The sequence below is a fragment of the Mesoplodon densirostris genome, chromosome 4 (genome assembly GCF_025265405.1).
Source record: "Mesoplodon densirostris isolate mMesDen1 chromosome 4, mMesDen1 primary haplotype, whole genome shotgun sequence".
In the NCBI taxonomy this organism is placed as follows: Eukaryota; Metazoa; Chordata; class Mammalia; order Artiodactyla; family Ziphiidae; genus Mesoplodon; species Mesoplodon densirostris.
This window is the reverse complement of record NC_082664.1, coordinates 166,137,662-166,151,635: the sequence shown is the minus strand read 5'-3', so window position 1 is coordinate 166,151,635 and position 13,974 is coordinate 166,137,662. Positions and strand designations below refer to the sequence as shown.

Genomic DNA, 13,974 nt, shown 5'->3' with positions numbered 1-13,974 from the left:
CAAGTTCTGCTAAATTACATGCCGTTAAGTGGCGCTTATTATGAATGCCTTATCTCCCAACATAACAACTGCCTTCCCTCAGTAATGGAGTGTATTTTCATGTCTAATTCCTCTAGTTAGCCCTAGTGGAATATCAGACATGGTAGATGGCCGTTATTTTTTCCTAAATGTTATCTTAAATATTATCTAGTTTACCTGTTAATATCTATCAACTATGGTAAAGTAAGTAAGAAGGAAATTGAGTAGCCTTCTTTTTGTACTGAGTCAATGAGGAGCTATTTCATTGGGGAGCTTGGAGAGGTTTACGTAGCTCGTCTATATAAAGGAATAGAGTCTTAGGGATCTGGATGAAGATTGTTCATAACAATTGCTTTAAAAAAATCTGGAGTTAGGTCCAGCCTCAGTTTTCTGCTTGTTTATTTTTAAGCAATACTTTATTTTATTTTATTTTATTTTATTTTTTGGCCGCACCACATAGCTTGTGGGATCTTAGTTCCCCAACCAGGGGTTGAACTCGCGCCCTCGGCAGTGAAAGTGTGGAATCCTAACCACTGGACCACCAGGGAATCCCCTATCATACATCTTTTTGATTCTCTCCTTAGTAGAATGAGAAGAATTAGTCATCAACCTTTGTAAAAATTATGGAAATAATCATTCCACGGTTCAGAAAAGTGTAAAACATACCAATAAACAGATTTTTATGAAGGGGGACTTTAAAAGGCATTCGTACCTTGTGATCCAGCTTAAGCAGTGGGCTTTGTGGGTATTTCTGATGTTTGTCTTCAAACTAAATTATGGCAGTTTATAAATCCTATATTACATGGTTTCATTTTACAACTTCAGCTGGAATTATTTCATTTAAAAATACCACTTCAGGGACTTCCCTGGTGGTCCAGTGGTTAAGACTCCATGCTCCCAATGCAGGGGGTCTGGGTTCGATCCCTGGTCAGGGAACTAGATCCCGTATGCCGCAACTCAGCCCGCATGCCTCAACTGAAGGTCCCTCACGCAGCAACGAAGCTCTCACGTACTACAGCTAAGATCCGGCGAAGCCAAATACATGCATACATACATAATACATATAAAAAAAAAACCACTTCACACTCATTAGAATGATGATAATTAAATTAAAAAAATACAGAAAACAACAAGTGTTGGCGAGGATGTGGAAACATTGTAACCCTTGTGCATTACCGGTGGGGATGTAAATGGTTCGGCTGCTGTGGAAGATAGTATGGTGGTTCTTCAAAAAATTAAACATAGATTATGATATGATCCAGCAGTTCCACTTCTGGGTGTGTACCCGAAAGAATCAAAAGCAGAGACTCAAACGGATACTTGTACACCAGCGTTCACAGCAACATTATTCACAGTAGCCGAAAGAGGAAACCACTCAAATGTCTATCAGTGGATGATAGATAAACAAAATGTGGTCCATACATACAATGGATCATTATTCAGCCTTGAAAAGGGAGGACATGTTGACACATGCTACGACGTGGAACATTATGCTCAATGAAAGAAGCCAATCACAAAAGGACAAATACACTGCGATTCTACCTGTGTAAGGTACCTAGAGTAGTCACAGTCATGGAGGCGGAAAGTACAAAGGTGGGTGCCAGGGGCCAGGGGAGGGGAAGTGGGGAGTTGTGATAGGTACAGAGTTTCAGTTTGGGAAGATGAAAAAGTTCTGGAAATAGAGATAGATGGTGGCGACTTCACAACACTGTGACTGTTCTTAATGTCACAGAAGTGATTGAGTGGTAAATCTTACATGTATTTTACCATAATAAAAAAAATACGTTTATCAACACTGCCTGTAAATCTACAATTACCTCAAAATAAAGAGTTTAATTTAGAAACAACTACAGATAGAAAAAAATAGGTTTCTTCCTTTCACATCCTTTATTCTCCTTGGCACATTGGTGGTTTGGGGTTTTTTTTAAACGGAACTTTTTTTTTTTTTTTTTTTTTTGGCTGCGTTGGGTCTTTGTTGCTTCATGCAGGCTTTCTCTAGTTGCGGCGAGCGGGGGCTACTCTTTGTTGCGGTGCGCGGGCTTCTCATTGTAGTGGCTTCTTGTTGCGGAGCACGGGCTCTAGGAGCGCGGGCTTCAGTAGTTGTGGCTCGCGGGTTCTAGAGCGCAGGCTCAGTAGTTGTGGCGCATGGGCTTAGTTGCTCCGCGGCATGTGGGATCTTCCCGGACCAGGGGTCGAATCTGTGTCCCCTGCATTGGCAGGCGGATTCTTAACCACTGCGCTACCAGGGAAGCCCGGTGGTTTGTTGAATGCATGTTGATGTCATAGTTGGTAGAGTGAGAAATTAACCCGCAGCTCCTAGAACACTTTACTGCCCCGAAGCCTTAAGGTCTGGCCTCATCCACACATCCAGTTACGGAGTGTGCCTCTCAGCCCATTTTGCCTCAGACTCGTTGAGCCCTTTGACTTTTTAAAATACGTCTGATCAGGCTGTCAGCGCCTGTTTAAAGCTGAGCTGGGGGAGTGCAGTGAACAGCTGGGAGTTGGTTTGTGTGTGTTGGCGGGTGTGGAGCAGTAACAAGGCAGGTCACCAGGCGCTGGCATGCTCGTGTCTTCCAGGTGTACCTCGAAAGGCTTCTAACGTATGCAGAGATTGACATCTGTCCGGCCAACTGGAAGCGGATTGTTCTGGGGGCCATCCTGCTGGCCTCCAAGGTATGGGACGACCAGGCCGTGTGGAACGTGGACTACTGCCAGATCCTGAAGGACATCACGGTGGAGGACATGTGAGTGTGGGCGGGGGTGTCTGTGGAGGAAAGCCGCCCCTTTGTGGACCTGCTCAGTGTGGTTATGAGTGGATGTGATTGCACGTCTGTTGTGGGCTGGCCGAGCAACGACACGGTTGCTGAAACCCTTATTCTAGGCGAACCTTCCTTTACCTTCCTGCTCCCTGTCTGCAGTGGGGCTCATCCCAGCTCTGTATCCACTGGACTGATGACAGGCAGCAGATGGGCTAAAATGTTACCTGTTTCTGTTCAGTTTCAGAGAGAAGACTTACTGCTTTTGTCACGTTTTGCAAGTTCAGTTGCTTTAAATGAGCGTTCTGTCCTCGAGGTCCCCCCTGTGCTGTCCTGGTCGGGCTGTGTGTTCTCTCTCAGGGCACCATCCTGAGCTCACACTTAGCTGCAGCCCGGGGGCTGGGGTCCCAGGGGCTGGGCGTACAGGAAGTGGGGTCAGAACCTCTCAGGAGCAATGAGCTGTTTTGGAAACACTCAATCAGGATGAATTTCTTACAGTTCCTTACGGTTTACAGGCATTTCTGACATGATTCTTGCTAATATTTTTCTCGTCTTCCTTGGCTTCCTTGAGGAAGCTCTGAGCTGGAGCAGGTTCTACTGTGTCCCAGTTAACATCCAAGTCCCTGGACCCAGTGACCAGTGCGGGCTCCTCCCCACCCTGCCCCCCTTCTTCCGGTTGCTGGTTCGCTGGGCACCCCATTTTTGTGCTGCCCTGGGAGCTCCTGTTTGTGTTTTGGGTCTTTTGCCAGAGCCTTTTCCTGCTGCAGACCTGTATGACTCCTTCCTACATGTCATTCTTTATCATAAGAAGTAAGACAAATATGAAGTTTTTGACAGCAAGAAAAATGAGCATATTTTTTAAAAATTCTTGATTATATTTCAAGGTGAAAACAGTTACTAAGATAATTGTGATCCAGACCGTAAGTAGGTTGCTTCCACCTTTCAGCCGCTGTGAATAACACTGTCGTGAATATGAACACGGGTGTGCAGATACCTCCCTGAGGCCCTGCTCTCCGTTCTTTGGCATCTATGCCCAGAAATGGGATTGCTGCTTGGTGGCTGGTCTTAAAAGTGAGCCCATTTTTCTACAAAAGCCGACAGGCCATTAGGTTATGAAAACAACTCTCTTCACTCCATTTTAGAACCCCATTTGCAAGTTGCTAAATGGCATCAGTTCAGTTGGGTTTCTTTACAGTGTTGATCTAACATAACAAATATTTCTTAAATATTTTTTTGTTTATTGACTTGAATTTATTTATTATAAACTTTTACATCAGAACTATTTCCTTATAATTATCCCCTTCGGGGCAGTAAATCCATCAAGCCCGTTCTCTCTGCATCACTGTTAGTTTTTTGATGATTTATCACATAAAGCTGTCAGATGTCCCTGGAGGATGTACTTCTGCCGTTTGGAAATTCAGATTTGGGGAATTACTTTTATTTTCTAAATCTTGCCTTAGTTGGAAAACACAGAAGCTCTAAAATCTTTATTTCCCCCCAAACTTAAACATTCCGTTCAAGAAAACACTCAGTATTCAGGCTGTTTTTTCCCTAAGGAACCCTGGGAAACTGCCATCTTGTTCAGAACAAGATTCCTCTTGACTTTAATCCTAGTTATACCCTCAACAAGAGGCAGTGGTGTCTAGATACCATTTGGGGCAGGAATAGCTGACTCTCTCTTACATTTATACTAAAAACTTGATGGCATTGGAGAATGGGATCTGCAGTGGCAGCTCTTAGCCACCGGGTGGCAGTCTGTCCACAGGCAGCTCCCAGGTTGCCCAGGAGAGCCCTTCTGCCTTAGCGTATTTTTGACACTTAAGATTTTATCTGGGTTCCAGTATTTCACAGGATGACCTCTTATTAAATCTCACTTAAAGGAGCTATAAATGCAAGTCATTAAAAGTGTAAAGTTTAGCACAACACACACATTTAGGGCTTTACTCCTTTCTCGAAGCTGCATCGAAGCAGCCCCTCCGATTAAATGACCTGAATGCGAAGTCTTGGTTCCTCCCTCCGAGGCGCTCAGGCCTTCGATAACGACTTGCTGAGGCTTCTCGCTTCTTATCTGCCTGGGAGCTTCCGTCAGGGAACCAGCCACCCTGCTCACCTCCCAGCCTCCCTGCCGCCTCGGTGCTCCCGCCCCTGTTGTCATAGCAGCGCTAGACAGGCTTGGACGGCTGGATGGGGCGATGGGGCCCTTGGCCGGGAGCCGACGGGCTGCCCCGCCCCCACCGCCGGGAGCAGCCCGCCCCCACCTGGCTCCTCCCCGCCGGAGCTGGTCGTTTCCGGGGCTCAGTTTAGCTCTCACTTCCGGGAAGCCTTCCCTGGATCCTTTCGCCCAGGCTGAGCTTGGTCCGCTCCTTTCAGTAACAGGAATTATGGAGCACCAACCGCATGTCAGGTGCTGAGCTGGGGCCAGGCTGCACCATCAGATGTCACGGTTTCTGGCTCCGAGGAGACAAGGCGGGGAGACTGTGATAAAGGACAGAAGTGAGCCCGGGGTGCTGCCCGGAGAGGTGGCCCTGGAGCAGTGCTCCCAGACAGACCTGTCGCTGAGGACGCTTCTCCCCCAGCAGTAACTACCGAGAAGTAGGCCTGATGCCAGGGGAAGTTTTCAGATGCATTCTGGCCGCCCTGGTTCGTCTTCATGCAGCTGGTTGGCTCCCTTGTGGACCAGGGGCTGTCGCTGAGTAGTTCTGAGCGGGCGGACAGGCCCAGCAGCGGCAGCTCACAGGAGTGTTAGAGATGCACGTTCTCGGGCTCACCCAGACCTGCCGGATCAGATGGGTGGGCCCAGCAGGGGGTCCTCACGTGCCCTGCAGGTGATGGGTGTGCGCTGGGCCTGGGGGACCGCTCCTCCTCCCGCAGTCCCGAGGAAAGCCGGTCAGCGCGTCCTCACCTCTCCTCCCAGGAAGGGCAGTCCTCCAGGCTGCTGTCCCCCCTCACTGGACTCCACTTGACAGCTCTCGACTGCGTGTTCTGCCCTGTTTGAGCCAATGGCTCACACGGAAAGGTGAGGCCAGAGACTGCCGTGTGTGCGTGTGTGCGCACATGTGCACAGACGCACTCAGTGTCAGGGTCGCCCTGAAGCACTTTCTGGTGATCATCCCAGTTAATCAGGACTCATCCTTCCGGTCACTGGACCAGGTGGACTTGGCTGTGTCCAGCAGCCTGCCCAGGCGGCCACAGGTGGGGACAGTGGCTGAGCTGTGCGTTTGTGGCTTTCTCTGCAGGAATGAGCTGGAGCGACAGTTCCTCGAATTGCTCCAGTTCAACATCAACGTGCCCTCCAGTGTTTATGCCAAGTATTATTTTGATCTTCGTTCTCTGGCGGAAGCCAACAACCTGAGCTTCCCCTTGGAGCCCCTCAGCAGGGAGCGGGCCCACAAGCTGGAGGTAAGAGGCGTCGGCGCCCGGCGGGCGCACTGCTGCCGACTGAGCTATGTGCTCACGGCAGTTCCTGATGCTGCGTGTCGTGAAATAAGGACGAGGTGCCCTGGATCTAATTTGTACAACCTCGTATTTTTAATAACCTCCTTAATGGCGGTTTTTACTTAATGTGCATTGATTGTTTTTTAAGTCGAAGAAGTTTTTTAAAAACCCGTTTTAAAAAAAATGTACCCACAAAAAGAGTGTTCCCAGCATGCACTTTTATAAGGAAAAACTTACCAGATGATCCTACCGATTGGGAATCCGAAAAGGTTTGATTCTGCTTTTTTATTTTTCATTTTTTCAAAGTATTTTCTCCACAGCCCAGTTAGAGCCGGCGCCAGCCCCTGTGGTCTTGGCCTGGGTTCAGGGCCGTCACTGTTAGGCTGTGTGACTCTTGTGACTTACTTACACTTGTGTGTAGCTCAGCTTTGCACGTGCACCCAGCTCTTGCCATCCGACTTTGACGGCTGAAAGTGTGGGGACGAGGAGGCTCACGGGTTAGAGCCCTCCTTCAGAGGAGGTGCTGAGGCCCTGTGCACCTTCATCCCGAGCGTCCTCGGTGCCGAGGGCCGGCCAGGGCGAGGGCACTGGCTCCCGGGCTGACCTGATTACCTCCCCTCTGCCCCCAGGCCATCTCCCGCCTCTGCGAGGACAAGTACAAGGACCTGCGAAGACCCACGAGGAAGCGGTCAGTGAGTGCTGACAATCTGACTCTGCCCAGGTGGTCCCCGGCCATCATCTCCTAACCGTGGGCGTCCCCGCTGGAGGCCGTGCCATCCCTCAGTTTCTCCTTTAGTTCGAGAAAAGACAGTCTTGGGGTGGTTTTGTTTTGTTTCTCCTTTCCTTTTTTTAAAATTCATAGCTCCGCCAGGCTGCCTTGATGAGCGCCTCCGCGCCGCGCGCACGCGCAGCAGGGCTCCGAGGACGCGAAGTCGGTACCGTGGGATCCAGTCCACGCCTTCCCAGCCCCGGAACAGCGCTTCCTTCGTGGAGGAAAGACTCTAACCCTGGAGGAGGAAGGGAAGGGAAAGGAAGTCGGCTAGAGGCGTGGAAAGCGGCTTGGCCATTTCCTAAGACCCCCACCATTGGTCAGTAGCCGGAACCGACAGGAAAGCCCGGCGTAGGTGACGAAGTTGGCTGTGCATTCAAGTCGCGCGCCGCGTTCACCGCCCCACCTGGATCAGTATGTCCCGTAAGACTTCTTGCATTCCTTCTTGCTGCTTCTCGGGGGTTTGGGGGGGGATTTTTGTTTTATTCTGTTTTGGTCCCACAGAGCAGAGAATATAGTTTGTACCCACCATGGCACAGACATCCAAATAAATAGTACTGGCTGTTTCTCTCTGCACAACTCCTGCGAGCTGTCTTCTGAGCTTTCTTCCTCTCCAGGGGGAGCGCTTCTCACGTTTCTGTGCACCTTTATTTTAGCCGGTTTTCTCCACAGTGGCGGAATCAACTTGACTGTAGTGCTGAACCAAACGTAGCCCTTCCCCCCGACTCCTCCCCCCGGGAACATTCTAGATCACATGGGTGCTTGTGCCTTCTGGTCCTGCGGTGGTTTCTCTCTGCCCTGACGTCCTGGTGGAGGCTGCTCCCCCGCGGCCCGCGTGGGAGCCCTTCCTCCCCCTGCCCACCCCCCTCCTCTACTTCCACGTCCATTGTGCAAGCAATATTCCTCTCAATTTTTATATGTTTACTTTAAATCAAAGTTAGTCTATTTGTATAAAATTTTTTAAAAATCTAAAATTTAAAAAAACGGGGGTGGGGGTGGGTATTCCCGTGGAAGATCATTGAAGGGCAAAATGTTCCTATTTACTGAGGTATTTTTCACAGAATGATTGAATAAAAAACTCAACTTGCGTTTTCATTGTGGGTGCTTAGTGAAGTTATACAAAATTAAACTGTGAAGGTTTATGCGTCATTAATTATGACCATCTCTTTTCGTTTCTGACTATCCCTCATTTCCTTATGGGCTGGATAAAAATCTATTACATCAAGTAAAATTAAAGGGTTAATGATAGAATACCATGTCAGTCTTAAGAATCTGGGTCAGTGAAGCATACAGTGCTTTGGGGTTTGCACATTTTCTTGGGTCACAAATGACAGAGGTTTCTAAGTTTTTCCTTCATCAGGTCTTTGAGGCAAATGGCAGCAGAAATCTGTGTTTCACCTTCCTCCTGTGTGAGCTTGGAAAATTTTGGAATCTTACGTTATTAGTCTGTGCCCTAAACTCATCCACCTGCTCCCCAGACATGCCTGCTCCAGATGAGACATGCTTTGTTTAGTGGGAGGGACTCGGAAACACCCAGCATCCCAAGAACACCAAGCCAAGTAGCACTGCTAGTCAGGTTCTGTGAAATTTGTATCATGTGTAAATGGAACTGTTTGGGCCAGAAATACTGTCAAATTCTTTCTGGCTTAAACTTTCAAAAGCAAACAAGCAGAATATGAAAAGTTAATTATCTTTCCATTATAATTGTGTTGATACACTCTGTATGGGTTCCAGAATCAGCTTTTCATCAAGTAAGAGTTGGATTTAGAATTTGAAATAGAGACCTAAACATATAGAAAATATCATTTTATATTCCCTAATCTATATAGCTTAAAAAGGGACATATTTTCTTAGCTGAATACGAATACCTCTCAAATTAGTTCCTCCCATGTAAAGTATCTTATTTTACCCATCCATTTCAGGAAAGAGGTTCTGCTGCCTTTAAAGCAGACATCTTATTTTTATCCCTTTTATTTGAATGAGAGAGATTTGAAAATTGAATTATGTAAATATTTCAATGCATCTGCTATTATTTTATGGAGTTTATTAAACTACTTTAAAAAATTGTATAGTCTATTTATTGTATGTATGTACATACAGTCTGATAACTTAAAGGGTTCCGTAAAACCTGACTCAGTCTTGTTTAGACTATTGAATATTGTTTTAGCCCTGTGCACTGGACTCTACCTCTGTATAGGAAAATTTTCCATATTAATGAGCATTGATCTGTATTAATTGGTTATGTTTCTTACACTAAGGATTTTTAAACCTCTGCTGTAAGTGTAGATTTCAGTTTTACTTTTGCAGTATGAATCACTTGACACGAAGGTAGATACTTTAGGTTTGTTTTGTTTTTCTACATGATGATGGAGACTTACATTTCGTTCTCTGGTTTGTTCTAAGTTTGCCAAAAAAACACCCGACAACAGCCAGTACAGTACCTATTGATAAATCATCGTGATGTAATTTGTTTGCAAGGTGATTCATGCCCTACAATTAAAGCTGTATTGCTATTTAGGAACACATTGTCTTAGTGTAGTTTTTGAATGGACAGTTTTCATCATTAATGAAGGATGAAGAAAACCACACCATTTACTGACTTTAAGTTTAGATTTGACTTAACAAATGAAAGTATCCCAATGAATTTTTCCTTTTAGGCTTTTTTTTTTTTTTTAACTGAGAGAAGAGAAAGAAGTCAGGGACTTAAAACCAAATTGGAGGGCAAGGTGGGAGGTCCTACCAAGATCCCCGACATGCCCTGTGCCTTATGTGCTGCCTGAGGCCATCGTCTGGCTCCTCTCCTGGGCTGGCTGGCTTCCTGAGCCCCTCCTCTTGGTCTTTGGCAAAACCACCTCCATCTTGGACTTTCCCTTGGGTCTGGGGGTTTTGATCCTCAGCTGAGCTGCAGAGCAGAATTTTGGGAGTGAGCGGTTTTGATCCTTTCAGGCTGCTTCTGGTAACCTCTCACCTGGGGCCATATTTTACAGCTTTGAATTTTTTAAATAATAAAATACAATTCCTAGTTCATTGTAGGTACTTACTGTTAGGTAAATGGATCCAGAGAACCAATAGTGCCTACCTTCCTGCTGCATTTTTTGAATATGACCCTGAGATAAAACTGAACAGGTTTTGTGGATGCTGGGTGAACCAGTTCTTTTCAGGAGCAGTGGAGAAGTGTTACGTGTTCTGTAGGCGTTGAGTGACCCTCAGAAGGGCCGGGGCCTCCTGGAGGCCTAGCAGAGCTCGCCACTTGTGTAGCAACGCCCCGTTTCGTCTGTGATCCCTTCAGCCCCCTTGACTTCAGTGGAGTCAGCGTCTCAAGACTCCCGTTGGGTGGGTCATGGAGACATGGATTGTCTCCTGAAAGGCCAACCAAGGAGCCCCTACCCTTGTTGAAAAAGAGACGGAAGTAGGGAACACACCCTCGAGTGAAGTGGGAAAAGGACACTGAAGGACTAATTGGGGATTCATATTTTAAGCTCCGGGGGTTGCAAGGAAGGCCCCTGCACACACGTGCATTCAGGTCATGACTGGCAGCCCCCGAACACCGAGCCTTCCCAGCACTTCTGCACCGAAAACAGATCATCCCGCAGGTGCCAGCGGACCCCGTCCGGGGAAGGGAGGCGTGTAGGGGCTCGCAGTCGCCAGGGCTGCTGGACTCGGACCAGCCCAGGGCAGGGGCTTCCTTCCACTTATTCCTGGTAGGTTTTCTTACTAAGTTTGCATGTCTGGAGCTGCTTAAGGTCAACAGTGGCACTTTCCATTAGAAACGTTCATCTCTGACTTGAAAGGGTCACAGGAGGCCTCTGTGTGTCTGCGTCGCTGTGAGTATGGGCTGCAGGTCAATGCCCGGGAGGTCCTGGTACCCACGTTGTCCATCGTAGGTCTTGCAGGAAGCACCCTGGAGGAACCTGTGTCCTTTAGGGACTCGGTCTGGGTAGGGAGCTTTACTCCTTAAAGAACTTTGTTTAAATAGAATGCAGGATAAAAGTACGGCATTCCAAAGTAACTGCCATTTTGAACAAAAATATTAAATGTAACTAGAACTTAGGCATAACATTTATAGTAACAAACATTAGTATTGATTTGTATTGTAATGGAACCTTGGGTTTCAGTCTCAGACCAAAGTTAACTTGCTTTGCCTCCTTGGACAAGTTACTTCACCTCTCTGGATCACCCAGTGAATTTGAGTGGCAGAGATACACTTGCTCATGTTTTCACCACCTGTCTTACTGTTTCTAAACACACTCTGCTCAGCCATTATTATTATTATTTTTTTTTTTTGGCGGTACGTGGGCCTCTCACTGTTGTGGCCTCTCCCGTTGCGGAGCACAGGCTCCGGACGCGCAGGCTCAGCGGCCATGGCTCACGGGCCCAGCTGCTCCGCGGCATGTGGAATCTTCCCGGACCGGGGCACGAACCAGTGTCCCCTGCATCGGCAGGCGGACTCTCAACCACTGCGCCACCAGGGAAGCCCCCCCCCCAAATTTTTTACACAAAATTAAAATGCTATATACTCATCAGAATAGTCAGAATCTTATTCTCCTTCTTAACTTACAAGTAGTGATTATGCAGTGAAGTAGATGTTCCATGTTCCTGCTAATTTTAGTTTGTCAGCATTTTCTGGAAGCAACCAAAAGTCATATGTATTTAGACAGCTATGATTTCTGCCAACCCAGCTAGCTTCAGGAACTGGGGGGGTTTCATTCTTACTTTATGCCGAAATCTGTTCGGGATGTTGGCTGTTACCATTAGTCTTTTGACCTCTGATTTGCACTTATTTGAAAAATCTGAGTTGATCGTCCTTAATAATTAATCCTATTCCTATGTGTTCTTACTTGGATAGCCTATGAAAACAAAATCAGAGTTTAATTCACTGAGTAAAGCATTTACCTTATTTTATAAGTGCTAAAGAGCACGCATAATTTATTGCACAAATAAAACTAAGGAGTAGTATGTGATTTTTTTCCTTAAATTCCTGCAGACACATGGATTTGGAATTCCTTTTCTAATTTGGGATTTCTCTTCCCAGGAACACACTGACTTACCACGCCTCACAGCACAAAGTGATACATTTCATGTCCTTAGGCTAAAATATTCTAGTAGATCCATTTTCAGAACTTAATCCCAGTCTTGAAATATTTAAATTCTTTTTTATATTTATTCCCCGGCATGAGCCTGACGCCCTGCATACATCGTTAGTCCTCTGGGTGAAAGAGGATCAACCCAATAGAAACACTCCTCTTTACCTCCTTGTGGAATAAGGAAGGAGCAGAAAGGGATGTAAGAACTTGTTCATCTAGAATCAGAAAATCTCAATGTTGGGATCATCATCCACATTCATTTTCAGATGAGGAAATCAGGTTCAGGATGTGAAGTGAAGGTGAAATGAACATGAAGGTCAAGTCTGGCTTTGGCTTTGGTAGCTAACAAATAATTGGTCCTGATGGGAACCATGTTGATTTTTCACATTGAGTACCTTGAGGATTAAAACCTCATTGCAAACCAATAATTATGTAAGTGTTGATATTCAAAAGTCACAGGTTCATAACTCCGTTCCATTTGAATCTATCCTTCATTTAAGATGAACACAACTGACGGAAGGCATGGGTCCCATATTGAACTGAGTTGCTGACTATGAAGCTTATATAAGTCTAAAGCTTCCCTGACATCTACATTCCTGATTACATATTTGCAGCAATGAACCTAAAAGATCAATGTTATATTTACAAACTCCATTGGTAAAATATGTGGACAGATCCTGCATACAGTTGGACATAATTTAAAATGTTTGCCTCATCCTTGGAGCTGTTCCTTTTATGCCACTCTTTACAGTCAGTAAGGACTCAGGGAGCCCTCCATGTGCACACAGTGCTGTGCTGATAAAAGAAGGGAAAGACACTGTCCCTGCCGTTCTGGAGCTTACAGTTGAAGTACAAAGATGAAGTGTTATTTTCTCATAAATTAGGGGACAATAGGAAATTAGAATATAGACAGAATCTATGGATAAGGATGATATAACTTAGAGAAAATATGCTAATGGACTACAGAAGTCAGGAAAGGCTTCCTAGCAGATGTGGGACTGTGGCGGAGCCTTGGAATCTTTGTAGGATACAAACTGGAAGAGAAAAGGGATTCTAAGCAAAGATAACAAGGGTGGCATGGTGAGGCTGAGGACCAGTGTGAAAGGATAAAAATATGTGCAGTACATCCAAGGGGTACTGAGTAAGCAGGGCTGGGTTTGTTGGACCTGGAAACCTGGGCTTCTGCCAGGAGAGATCGGATCTGTGTGCTCACATTTTCATTCCTCCAACAAGGCAGCTGCTGGAGATAACTGCCTGGCCTCAGATGCCAGCTCTGCTATGGATTAGCTCTGTGACCGCAAGCAAATCACTTAACCTTTCTGAACCTCCATTCTCTCATCTGTAAAGTGAGGACAAAAATAGCACTTACCTCCTAGGGCGATAATGAAGATTCAGATGAGAAGAGAACCCGTGCCTGGAACACAGTGAATGTTCAGTATGTGTTCATTATATTTTGATTCTGGCCTGCCGCCTGTAAGGACCAGGCTTCCTAGGCAAGCCCTTCATCCTACTTCGCTCACCTAGAGATCATCCTGAACGCAGAGAGGACGTAGCAGCAGCATCTTCCTGTAGAAAGCCATTCTCCGAGTCATCCCTGAGGACCGCAGGCTGGGGACTGAGGCGGCCTAGGCCACAGACTCGGCCTTCGCTTTTGCAGAGTCGAGACCCAGAAGGGCTGGGCAGGGTAGCTGAGGAGAAAGGAAGCGCAAGAGGAAGTAAGTTATCTCAGTGGTGATGAATCATCCAGTAGCTATTTGAACCCATTTCCCCAGGGAGCATCCTTGCCTCAGACAGGCACCCAGCAGAGTTAGAGCCAATGACATGGGCATCAGCTTCGGCTTCACTGGAATGGCTAACATGCTCACATCCCCAAAGCCCTCCCAGCTGCCATTTATACAAGGAGAATGAACCC

At 46.6% G+C, this 13,974-nt stretch overlaps 1 protein-coding gene across 1 annotated transcript in view; it reads left to right on the top strand.

The window, feature by feature from the left end:
- CCNY (cyclin Y) overlaps positions 1-8,131 on the top strand; it is a 126,665-nt gene extending 118,534 nt beyond the window's left edge. Inside the window, exons 8-10 of the mRNA XM_060097652.1 lie at positions 2,596-2,762; positions 6,011-6,173; positions 6,839-8,131. Of these exons, the coding sequence (XP_059953635.1) occupies positions 2,596-2,762; positions 6,011-6,173; positions 6,839-6,955 (447 nt within the window). The 3' untranslated portion in view covers positions 6,956-8,131. The remainder of the gene's footprint in view (positions 1-2,595; positions 2,763-6,010; positions 6,174-6,838) is intronic.
- The last annotated feature ends 5,843 nt before the right edge of the window (positions 8,132-13,974 follow it).